This window comes from Halichoerus grypus, chromosome 3 (assembly GCF_964656455.1).
Source record: "Halichoerus grypus chromosome 3, mHalGry1.hap1.1, whole genome shotgun sequence".
Lineage (NCBI taxonomy): Eukaryota > Metazoa > Chordata > Mammalia > Carnivora > Phocidae > Halichoerus > Halichoerus grypus.
This window is the reverse complement of record NC_135714.1, coordinates 132,447,672-132,460,426: the sequence shown is the minus strand read 5'-3', so window position 1 is coordinate 132,460,426 and position 12,755 is coordinate 132,447,672. Positions and strand designations below refer to the sequence as shown.

Below are 12,755 nucleotides of genomic sequence, written 5' to 3'. Positions count from 1 at the left end.
AGAGTAAAATGGCAGGCCACACTGGTAGTGTTAAATATCTGGTGATTGAGTTCATGCGCAGGGCTCTATGCATTGTTGCTGCTTGGCTTTGTGGAATGGAGAGGAGAATTGTTATTTCCTATCATGCAGAACCTTTTTCTACATAATCAAGGTCAGCTTCCAGATGTAGATAACATAGATCATATCAATGTGAAGGCAGATCCACATAGTTTTAATTTCAAATATGTAAAGCTAGCTATGTTCAGTAAAGGAAGCCTTGAAAGACAAAATTCTTCAGGCTACCATGTTTAGAAAAATATTTATGTATATCAAATTCAAAGACAAGAGAGGATAGTATATAAAATTGATTTTATTTCATGCACATATATACCAAATATAAAACTAGTTGAGCTAACAGATCTCGGTTAGATAAAAATCTCTAAACAGATTATATAAAACACAATATTGGCAATCAGCATTTCTTATATGCTTCTCATCTATCACAACAAGACTTTGCCATTGACATAACTGTGATATCACTGGAAAACTTTTTTTTTTTTTAAATATTTGACAGTAATAGTATAAAACAGAAATGGAAAAATAAGAAATACATCTCTATTCTGAAAAAAAATTTTTAAACAACAAATCTGTAATTCTTTGCTTGTCCTTGCAAAGACAACAGAACTAGCAGAACAACGATCTGGAATATCCAATATACATGCAGTCACCACATGAAGTTATATTTCAGGAACTAACTTTTTGGCAGGAAGGGATGCACGACTCCTCCCTGACACCCTACCAACAGTTACTCATGAGTCAAATAGAAGGATTTGGCTAGTCTGCTGAGATTTCCTTGACATGTTTGCTCCCCACCCTCACAATTACAGGCCCTGATTTGAGAGATTAAGGACCATAACTAGTCTCCTAAGAGAGCCCCTTGTTTTGTCTTGCCCCATGCCCTATCCTTCCTCTATACTTTTGGGAGTTACCTTGCTGAACTCAAACCTCCACTGCCTGTTCATAAAGTCTAAACTTCTTGGTCTGCACAAAACTTGTACCCACCTGATCATTTTCTCTTTTTCCAACCTCTCCTTATCAACCTTGCTCCACTCTAGCCTCTGAACCACTTGCCTCTGCCTGAATGCCCCATGCAGTTCCATGCTTCAGTCATCAGTCGAGTGCCTCCCACTTGTGTGCTAGGCATGGTGTGGGTAGTTTTCCTGCATTCGCTCATACTGTTCCCAATGTGTAGAACGTCCTACCCAAAATCTGTACCCCTGGAAAACATCCCAGGTTTCCAAGTCTCAGTACGCAGTCGCTATAATTTTGGCCTTATCGGTTAAAACTAACCAGGTCATCTTCTGTGCTTTACACCAGCTCTGTTGCATGGTCTTAATGCCTCTACATCAGTGCGGCCATAAACTGTGAGGTCCACGTCTCCTTCTTCTTTTCATTCCTATTACCTGCATGGTACTTGACACATTATTTCATCTCAGCCCCAGCTAGTTCTTTGGCCTTCATCTACATATGACAACAAAAGAAGCAACAAAAAGCTGCCTTAGACAGTAATCATTTCACAAGTTAGAAGGGAAATTTGGAACTGTAAGGAACTTGCAGAATCCTAAGGATGAATCTTAACTAATGAAGCCCAGAAGCATTCATCAGAGACACAGGAATGGCTCAGTTTCTTCCACAACCACAATCAGGGATCTGTGCTTCTTCTACCTTGTTAAGCAACTAATCAAACTGGGCACAACAAAACAAAACTTTCCTTTGTCCTAAGTTCAACAAATTCTAGTGTTGTGGAATATTGGATAAATAAAACCTTCCTTCCAGTTTCCTCTTCCTGTAAATAGTAGAACATCGGTGTGATGAAATCACCTCCTACTGCTTCTCAACCTAATGCCAGATTGCCTACTTCAGATTGCTCTGACCTTCGGGAAGATTTAATTGCTTCTCCCTCCGTATTCCTGCAGCACTGTATACATTCTATTATAGGTAGTTTAGAAATAAGAATATTAATTCCAGACCATGAAATTACAACAGGTCAGTGCCTGGCATATAATGAACACTCAAATGAATGAGGAATCGGATCTTACTTTAAGGATATGAAGTAAGACTAATTATGTTAATTCTAACCTTAATACTTCCCTCAGCATTTAATAAGGGATTATTATTGTGAAAACAGATTTAACATCAGGCAGTGCTTTTTGCTACCTGAAATACTGAAATCTGCAAAAAAGGTATTTATTTAGGAGGACACCATATGTTTAAAAAAATCGATTTATTTAAACAGATGCTACAAAGGTAATATACAGTAAGTAAAAAACCACTAATACAATAGAATTGTTTTCATGTATACATACTTAAGATAATTTTAAGTGGTTGGAATAGGCCCAGAGAACCTTTATTCTGTGGTGTTGCCATTTTGTGTTTTGACTATTTAAAAACATTCTAAATGACTAAACACAAAGTTCAATTATTATTAAACTCCAACTGAATTTGTTGTAAATTAGTGGCAGTAAAACATCAGCTACACTAAAATCTGCTCTTAAATTTGTTCTGGTTAAATCACTGAGTAACCGACTCTAGTCTCCCCATATCACTCATTATGTGACTCATTATCTTGTGATTCCTGATAGTTTATAAAGCAATTTTAGTACTTGAAATGCAAGTCTAGCTTATGACCTAGTTTTTATAATTTGGTAATTCTACAAAAGTATTTGAAGCTTGCTTTAACAGTGCTACATCTCAACCCTGATATTAAAACAGCCTCAGTGTAATCAATTTACACGCCTGGTGGCACTAAGACACTCAGGAACTACTTCAGACAGTTATTTCCTTGTGGCATCCTTCTTTTAAGGATGGAAACTATACTTTGCAATGAAATGAAGAAATCTGTTAGAAGACAAATCTGAGGACTTTTAAAAATTATACAGTACATTAGTAAGTGCTTTAAAAGGTAAACCATCCAATGACATATATGAAAGTTATACCATGGATGCAAGGTCATAAGAAAACAGATTAAACTTGTTTTTACATTCGCTTCTACAAATGCTCTCTAGTAACCACACTGGTATTATAAAGCAATCAAGAACAACGTTTGTCTCTCATCAGTCCGTGTATATGCAGACATTTGCATATTTAATTGGCACATACACACTCCAGGTATACAAATTACTTCAATCCTATATCCATTTACCTCTCACAGTGGTTTAATGTCACCACAGTGACACATAAAAGGAAAAAAAGAAAACATGAATGCCAGGCTTCCGAGTAAGTAAAGCCAAATCAGATTGTTCAACTGATGCTATAGTAGCTTATTTCTGCAGGAAAACACAGATTTCTATAGTTCTGGTCAGTTACTTTATCATTAAACTCTAACTTCGCCAACGTGGTTTCAAGTAATGAAAGTATTTTTGACTTATTGGGAATTATATGTAATACATGGGGAAAAAAAACAGATCATGAATTTTTTTTGCCAATCATCAAACATGTTCTCATCTGAACGAGGGAAATTCTCTTAGTTTAATATAAGTTTTTCAATGAAACAAAAATTTACAACGAAGTTAGTGGTCTCATTCAATAAGTCTTCTAATCTTCAAATTCAGGCCTAAGAGAGAAGAACAATGATTACAGGAGAAAAAAAATAAATAAATACTCTCCTGCGGCCATCATCTTAGGGGCCGGTTCTCTTGTAATGATGAATTCTATCACAAGTTGTCACGTTTCCAAGATCTGCACAGGGCTTTAAAATGGAACTGCCTGAGAAGATTCAGAAAGCCTTTGTTCTTGGGCTTACACAGTAAGCACTTTGCGTGATTCTTAGTCACATTTTTATCCAGAACACAGTGTTACAGGTCACATTTTTCTCGACGATGCTTATACTGACTTGTGCTCTATAAATATAAACATATTTATACACAGAATACAACATGACACGGGGATATGAAGTTAGCCAGCCATCCATAAGAAGAATGGGATAAAAATTGCAGGAAGGGTAGTATAGGATGCCAAGCCCAGACAGACTATAGATGCCAATCCCAAGACCGCTGAAGCGAGAACACTTCTCTGATCACGAATAATTATCTTCACATTCTCACAGAACTGGAAAATAAAATTTAAGAATATTAGAAAAGGGGGCTGAGTCTAAAAAGAATGACATGTACCAAATAGTAAAGCATAATTTTCTCACCTATTTTCTGTCTAACAGAAAAACCAGAATTTCTCTTATGACTTCAGAAAGAATTTAAGGTATGAATAGTTCAGTTTCTTGATTCCACATCCCATAGTAACTGAAATGATGCTTCAGGCAACTAGGTTCACAAAGGCAGCTGCCTTTGTAAATACAGACTTTTTATAGAAAACTACAGAGAATGTAACCACATAAAAGTTATTCAGGATTAAAGGTTAAAACTTTAAACTGCCTGTCAATAACAATAACATATTCTACAATTTCATAAGCAAAGGAATCTCTAATCTTGAGTGATAAAATTTAGCCTATTATTATTGGTGAATTCAGTTCCTACAACTCATCATTTGAAAATTTGATGATACCAATGAAAACTGTCCTCATAGGTCTCAAAATCTAAAGGCATAGAAAGTCTAATTTTTTGGTCATATCCCATTCTCTGAGTAAATTAAATTCAATCAATTATGTGACATAAAACTGGCTGCTGGAGATAAAGGTAAATTAAATATGATCCCTACTCCTGAGGAAGACATTCTTCTAATATGTGAAATTGTTCTTCTTTAAAAACCAAATTTACTCAGAAGTGATGGCTTATATTTGAGTCCTGGTTCACCTCTTACTAGCTCCAGTAAATCTCATGTAAATCATTTAACTTGTCCAGACTACCCTCTTCTCTTCCATGGGAATAAGAAGGTTGCTGTGAGGATCAAATGAGATCTTTAATGCAAAAGTATTCTTCTACATGCTGCATAAATGTAAGGCATTACGATGATTACTATTACTGCTACATCTGTTGACAATTAGCTCTACCTCATCACTGTCTGGGCAAAATTTAGCAATGAACTGCTCCGTTTTTGTATGTGACTTGTGCTACTCATACTAGTTTTAAGCTCCTTTTCTAGACATGACATTGTATATGCTTTGAGGGTCTCCTCCAGTGGCCTATACGGTCCTGGACAGCTAGGTTTCTAAATTCTTAATGGGCAGAGTATACAAGCCCAGTATATTTTAATGCACTATCTTGACTGTAAGGTTGTCTCTATCCATACTTTTATACAATTTCTAGACAAATTCCTGTTCCTGTTAGTTATCCAGATGTTGTTTTCTTACATGTCAAACAAATGATTTGTCTCTTTCTGCGAAACAAAAACATTGAGTCCCAAATACACAATCTTAAAGTGGTGAAGATCAAACTAAATGAAGTTTTCAGGACACTGAGAAAAGGTGCTTGGCAAATAATGGGAAGATATGCCTTTAGGTAAATGAGTAAGCTGTCTTCGTACAGTTACGCTCTATTTGTCTTTTTCCCAATAATTGTTAATTAAGGAAAACGGAGAAGCATGGTGGACTCCTTTCCCCAAAAGCAGATTTTCTCAAGGAGCATCTTATTTCTAATGTCCTGTTCTTGTTCACTTGGCCATTAGCCCAAGGAGGCATCTCTGGTGGTGCTCAACGGGAGGGAATGTCCTGCATTGCTAGAAGGTAGCCTGTTGGGGCACTTTTTGAGTACGGAAACCCCAGAAATTAAAAGGGGTATTTGCATTCATTTTTTGGCAATAAAAAGCAGTACCAGCAACATTAAAAAAAAGAGTTGAAAAAGCATAAGGCATAATAAGAGTAATTAAGGGCTTTACAATTTACAGAACACTGAAATTGTTAATAGTAATATAAAACTCCCTTAATTTTAAGATTTCTAAACTTGTTAAAAAGAGCTTCACATCACAAAAAAGCAAAATGTTTTCTTCCAATTTATTTTCAAATCAGTTGCTGTGCTTTCATGAGGGAAAGTGCTCTTCAAAGTGTTTATAAACTTAAATTTAAATTTAAGTAAGAGACAACTTGCAACTCTCAGTGTTAGGCTTACAATAGTATACATAGATGGAGAACTCAACAATCGGACCCTGAATCAAGTAATTCCTTACATCTCTGAAAAGTAGAAATCAGTCCTCCTTCAGTATTAATGACCTACTTCTCTCAAGGCATGTTCAAAAAAACAGTTCTTAGAATTGGAAATTTGGGGATGGGGATTTTTTTTTTTCCACGGGAAATCTACTCTGGCCAAATTGTTTGTTACACCATTCAAAGTGAAGACAAAAACTCAGTTTCACAAGAGGTGCTATGCAGCAACAGCAATTAAAATATTTCTCTACTTCTGTAAAACCTTACAAAGTTTCCAAAGATGAAAAACTACTCCAGCTAGTTATTTATGCAGATTAAGTATTTTATTACCTCAAAAAAGCACTTGTGACGTGTTTTTTGTTTGTTTGTTTGTTTGTTTTTGGTCAAAATACAGAATACAGCGCTATATGTGTTCCATGAAAGGGTAACTGCTAATTACTGGATAGAAGTACAGTTTTTCCTTAGAGAAATAATTTGCTTGGTTCCTAAGTAAATCTGACCTGCTTCCTTTTGTACACTTTTGGAGCCAGTGTTTGTAAATGTAGTGAAGTTCATTTCTAATCAGGCCTGGACTGGGGCTGTGATTCTTAAATCATTGCACACTGCTCAAACTATAGTTTTATCTTACTAAATTGAGTCTGTTGTGGCTCTATAAATAATCTATAAAAAGTTTCATATACTGATGTATAAAAAGCATAGTACTTGTATGTTCTGCCACAGAGGAGAAAAAGATTTTCCCAGATGGGTCAAAAAATTAATCAAGATGTGGAGCAATACAAAATCGGTTGCATGGACTCATTCTTTTGGTCCAAAAAGTATCTGAACATGAAGGCTAAAATGTGAAGCTCATTAGGTGATGGCCCAGGTTTCAGTTAAGAGTGAACATTAACAATAACCTCTTTAACAACTACAGTGAAGCCTGAGAAAGCTACTAATTGCAAATGCAGTTGCAGGCTTAAAAAGTTAATTATCTTTAAGTTAAGAGGTTTCAAAAGGAAATAAAAAATCCACCCTCCCCCCCCCCCCCCCGACCCCTTTGGATTTGTGGCTAATTTAATCATCTTCAATGCTAATACTGTTTGTTCGGTTTTTTTTAAGTGCTCATAAAAATTACAACATTGAACGGACCTTCTTGAAAACCAATTGTTTTTATCTCTGAGGGACCCATAAACAATCCCACCTTTGGAGCTAAGGGTTAAAGGATGCCTAACGATGAGGAAGTCTAGATGGGGATTAAAGCCTTCAAAGAAAGAATTCAGAATACCAAGGAAATGACTTCTCTGAAGCCAGACACCGGAGTAAGGGATCTACCAGGGAGGTCTTCCTACTGGGAATTTTGATAGTTTATATTAAGCAAAGGGAATTCACTCTGCAGCTTACAGACGGAGAAACCTGCATGCTTCCTTAATTTTAAAGGCACAACAATTTGTACACAGGGTTATAGATAAAATACAAACTCTGAACGCCTTTCTTCCAATTGCAATTCTTGGGAAAATTTGCAAGCACACAGCGACAGATTTTCTCTTGACCCCCCCAACCCCCACCTGTCCTTTTGTCATTTCGATGACGCTGGGTGGACACCCTGACGACCTCTGCAGCAATAACTGGGTAGATTTGGAATCGCTGGCAGCGGTACTGCATTGTCATACTCTTTAATCCCGCATTTTGAGGTTACCTTGCAAGGGACAACGCTATTTATTTACTTGGCCTCCTTTAGGAACACCAGAGAGATCGTTACTCATTCTAGAACTCAATCCCTGATCCCAGAGTATAGAAAAAGGTTAGGGATGGGAAAGGGCGTCCCCACCGAACCCACCGGCGAGTCACACGTGTACCTTGTCGGCCTGGGGGCTGATCGAGGTGCCGAATCTGCAGTAGGTCACAAAGTGCTCACAGTTGTTCCACAGTAGGCTGTAGGGAGTTATGCCCAGCAGCTTCTCCGCCCTCTGCGCCACCTCTTCGTTGAGCAGCGCCTTCTTCTTGAGGGACTTGTCCAGGTGATTGACCAGGATGTCGGCTCCGTAGGCGAAGTCCTCCACTGTGTCCACACGGATGCTGGCTACCCTGCCAATGACGCCCAGGATGAGACGCTTATTGGAGACCACCTTCTGCGTGCGCCCCTTGTCTTTGGTCAGGGCCAACAGGATGTCGGGCATCATGTGGGCGACACGGTTGTCGCCCAGGTAGATGCCGTAGTGGGTCAGGTGGGTCCGGGACACTTCCAGCACGTCGCCGCGAAGGAAGGAGCTGATCTCATTGTAACTATTCCTCGTCTTGTCTTCGCCCGGGGTGCCCGAACTGAAGAACTTGAAGTTGGAGATGAGCAGCAGCTTCTCCAGCAATTGGGACAGCGCCTCCAGCATTGGGTTCTTCATCCTGCAGGGGAAAGGGAGCGTTGGGGGGACCGCCGCTGCTCGGGCACTGGCCGGGCTAGGTGAGGTCGCCGGACTGGGGCGCTGCGCTGCTCCTCACCTGCAGGCCGGTAGCCCCGGAAAGGAGAGAAGCCTGGATATTAGCTTGGCCGCCCGCCCTGGGGACTGAGGAGAATGAGGACCTGACCGAGGCAGACCGCGGGGACAGTGGCACCGGCGCTGAGAGCAACAAGCTACGAAACCCACCTGGGGTCCGTGTCGGGGCGCAGGGCCGCGCGCGGAGCTCCGGGCTGAAGCCTTCTCCGAGGCCTTTTAGCCCAGTCAAGGGGGCGGGGCCGAACGCCGTCACAGACCCGGCGAGAGCGCTGATTGGGCGCCGGTTACCAGCGCCGCTCGCCGCGAGGGGCGCGCGGGTCCGCGGGTTCTTTGGAACGGGGCTGACGGGCCCCCCGGGTACGGTGTTCTTCCTTGAGACCCGCTTCCAGATGCAGGTTGCCCTTGGCACTCGCGACCTAAGCTCTTGCGGCCTCTAAGCGGCCGTTTAGAGCAGTGGCCGAGGCGCGGCCGCGCAAAAGTTCCTGCACCTGTCTGGACTGGGGCGCATTCTGGACAAAGTTTTCAGTGGAAAAGTCCCCTCCGGCGAGATTTCTGAGCCAGACCACCTCCCTCTAAAGGGTTGGATACCCAGAGACCTCGGTTTACTAAAGTGTTTGCATTTACTCTGCGAAGCGTGCGCACCTCCAAAGCCTGCGGAGTCCTTCCTAAATTCCCTAGAGACGTAGTCCCACGCGCCGCGGATCGTCCTCCCTTTTACAGGCCCCGAATCCTCTCTGCTCTCAGCTGGCGCGCGGGTCGGCTAGAGACCCGCGCGTCCAGGTCCCGCGCTCTGGCGATTGGAACCCAAGGCGCCTCTGCGCTCGGACGTACCAGTGACCGTTGAGCGCGCGGCTCTCAACGGTCCCCTGAAAAACGGCGAAGCCCCCAACGACCGCCTGGAAAGCCAGATTAATGTCAAGTTTATTCCTTAGGCTTCAGGGTCAGATGGACCCTGCGCGGTTCACCCCCCAAAACGTTGCCGCCTTCAAAGCGCAGCCGCCCGGGCTTGGCCAAGAACGGATGTGGCACTGCGTTCCTTGCCAGAGCAGAGCGCCTGCAGCGTGACCCAGGCGCAACGGCGAGGGTGGTCCCCGGGAGCAGCCGGGTGAGGGAGCTGCAGACGCGCGGTCCGCGCCAGGCTCGGCACGCGGTGTCCCGACCCTGCGCGGAGTTCGATGCTAATGCATTATGTAAATGCTTAAATTCCGCAGACAAAGGCCACAATAGAGGGCCTCGGTTGGCTCCACAAAGCTGCCCAATTCGGGGCTAATAGGTTTCTTCGGGAAGCAGATTCTCCGCTCGCCTGGGGGAGGAGGCTGCCTGTGGATGATGAATGAAGGGCCATTCATCTTACCTGGAAGAAGAAGGGGACCATGGAGACCAGGCGGGGAGGAGGCTGGCTCCCAATTATCCTCGGAGGCCCGGCCTTTGCTCCTACCCCGGGTCTGCCATCAGCGTTCTGCCCCAGTCGTCCCGTTTGCCCGTGACTTTTGTTCATCTCACAGATGATCCCGAATCACATTAGAGTCCCAGCAAAGAGAAGTAAACTCCATTTCCCACAACCGAATCGAAAGAGGACGATGGCGAAGGGGAGAGAGGCAGTGCACTGGAAATTTTAAATCGTTATTTCCCCAGTCTGCCCCCAAAATTTAAAGCGCAGAGCTACGGAGTTGCTGAAATTAATCAAACACCTCCGCACGTGGGCGTCTGTTAGCTTCCAGCCACACACCAGCTCAGCCGCTGGATTTAAAATCTGGGGAGTCTGTGGAAATTTTCAAAAATCTGATCCAGATCTCCGCGCACACGTTAAACTGCAGATCCCACGTCTGACTCTAAGGCTCTGGACACACTAGGCTGGTACAGTTCTAAGAAAGCATAGATGCCGGAACCTCCAGTGTCAGGAGCCAAACGGCTGGGGGGAGATCAAAGGAGACTTAGTAATTAGTGATTTCCGTCTCTGGTGGTCACTAATGCGGCTTATTAACGCCTACGACTGTCTCCACCTGGGGAATTTGCGGAGACAAAAGTATGGAGGACTGCCTGCCGGCTCCAAAAGAGAACTCTTTTAGAGCAAAAAATATTAAGTAAGAAATCACCTCTAGACCTTCAATAGCCTCATCCCCACACAGGGTTTTGTGAAAAATAGGCAGTGCCAAGCTGATTTGCATTTCCCCTGCCCCGCCTGAGGAAACTCGGCCTTGGATAACCCAAAGGAGGCTGTAGAACATTTCCGTTTGTCGTGTTTTTGAAGTCGTCTGAGACCTCTTAAGCGGGGAGTGGTTTAGGGAAGATTAGGCTGCTTCTCAACTGAAAAAATGCAGCGTCCTCGAATGAGCTCTTGTAGGCTCAACTGATTTGCCCTCCCCATGGTAACCCTACCTTACAAAAGGCAACTCTCGACGTTCTCAGACTTGTATATATTTTTGTGGCTGAGCGGTCAGTTTTTGATTGCTCCCTAGAGGTACACTTCATAAATATGCTTATATGCTAATAGTCACACTCCCACTAATAGTCTGCATCAGTTTTAGCTAAACTGGGAAGGGACAATGCCGTTAGAAGGAAAGGCCCAAGAAAAATCTAACATTAGAAATTTCTCCTTGGGGGTGCCTGGGTGGCGGAATCGGTTTAAGCGTGGGACTCCTGGTTTCTGCTGGGGTTGGAATCTCATGGTCCTGAGATGCAGCCCGGTGTGGGGCTCGGCGCTCGGTGTGGGGTCTGCTTAAGGCTCTCTCTCTGCCCCTCCCCCCTCACTTTCTAAACTCTCTGTCTCTCTAAAATAAATAAATAAATCTAAAAAAAGAAAAGAAAAGAAAAAAGAAATTTCTCCTTCCTAAACCAGAAACCGTTCCTTTAGAAGAAGGAGCAACCCCATGGGTTGCTAGAAAGACCTCCTGTTTTCCAGACTGTATGAAAGTCAGCTACATTCAACAAGTCTCCATGTGCAAATGCCTTAAATGTGCGCAAATGGGTCGCCAGGTCTGGCCTGGGGATTCTAAAAGAGCTGAGGCTTTCCAGGTCAACACACAGACTTCACTGAAAGGTCCACCGACTCTCACCTCAGCCACCGCTTCCCTATCCTCCCACTAGACAGTGATAGCATCCCCACCTGCAGTTCTCAAACCTGGGTCCATTTCTCCCAGCTGTACAGGCCAAGACTCTGCTAGGTTTCTGTGCAAAGGAGGCTGAAATTGGGCTCGTAGAGCCCACCTGACTTCTGGGCTTCATCTAGGAGCCCTTGATCTCATCATGGGTCCCAGGAGAAAGAGGTCCCACTCTCAGAGACAAGGTGCAGAGTCCAGCAGAAATCTGGAAGGCTAACGGATTTCCTACCTGCACACTTCTTGCCTCTGGAGACTCCTTGTTCCTCAGAGGAGTCTTTAGAGTAGAGGATATGATCACAAAATTCTGTGCTTCTTATGTGCTGGGCCCTGAAAGCATTTTCTCACTTCATCATTACCCTGTGAAGTATCATCTCCATTTTACACAGGAAGAAATTGATGCTTATAATTTTGCCTCCATCACTGTGTTGGTGTGGATCAGGACTCAACCACATGTTTCTTTGCCCCCAGGTCCATCACCACTGGGGAAGGACTGACCTTCCATTGGTCCATCCACCTGTCATCCATTCATTTATTCAATACCTTCTGTATGTCAGGTGCTGTGCTTGCCTTGGAAGTTCAATGAAATACCTAACCCTAAACTGAGATCCCACGCCTTTTCTTTTTAATTTGGACTTCATTTCCCTGCTTCTCTAGTGGGGGTCTAATTTTTAGCGTCAGTTATTTTACTGCAATGGTGAGGAAGGTCTGATGAAGATTCTGGTTAATAGCATTCTCTCGCCAGTAAGACCCCAGCACTTGAGTGGCCATGTAGTTCCACACCCTCACTAGACCTAGGTGTTCAGGTCTTGCCCAAGGGCATGAGCTCAGAAGCAGCATCTCGGTTATCCCAGACTTCTTACCTCTTACACCTTCTTTCCCCTGGCCCCTAAGACTGATAAATGCGGTTTTCTAAACTTCATGTTTCAAAATTATTGCCCTCCTTTAGGATTATTTTGTTGTTGTTCTTAGATTTTAAAGATTATTAAATTTAGGGGCACATAAATAACAATAATCTTACCATTTGTTTTTCTTCTGAGCTATCCTTCTGCCTTCAGTTCATTTACAAAATGCTCAGGTCTGGCCCCATGGACACATAGGCCCTGACTGGCTAATTCT

At 43.0% G+C, this 12,755-nt stretch overlaps 1 protein-coding gene across 3 annotated transcripts; it reads right to left on the bottom strand.

The window, feature by feature from the left end:
* Window positions 1-331: 331 nt before the first annotated feature.
* Window positions 332-11,825, bottom strand: LRAT (lecithin retinol acyltransferase). 3 transcript variants are annotated; one of them, XM_036086982.2, is made up of 3 exons: window positions 9,893-11,825; window positions 7,906-8,446; window positions 332-4,086 (listed from the first exon to the last, which is right to left on the bottom strand). In XM_036086982.2, exons 2-3 carry the CDS (start codon window positions 8,443-8,445, stop codon window positions 3,934-3,936), a joined length of 693 nt encoding a protein of 230 aa, XP_035942875.1. In that variant the 5' UTR covers window position 8,446; window positions 9,893-11,825; the 3' UTR covers window positions 332-3,933. The 3 variants fall into 3 exon arrangements, with proteins under 3 accessions (XP_035942875.1, XP_035942872.1, XP_077925466.1); XM_036086979.2 differs by lacking the exon at window positions 9,893-11,825 and adding an exon at window positions 8,689-9,870; XM_078069340.1 differs by lacking the exon at window positions 9,893-11,825 and having other exon boundaries at window positions 7,906-8,670.
* Between the last annotated feature and the right edge of the window lie 930 nt (window positions 11,826-12,755).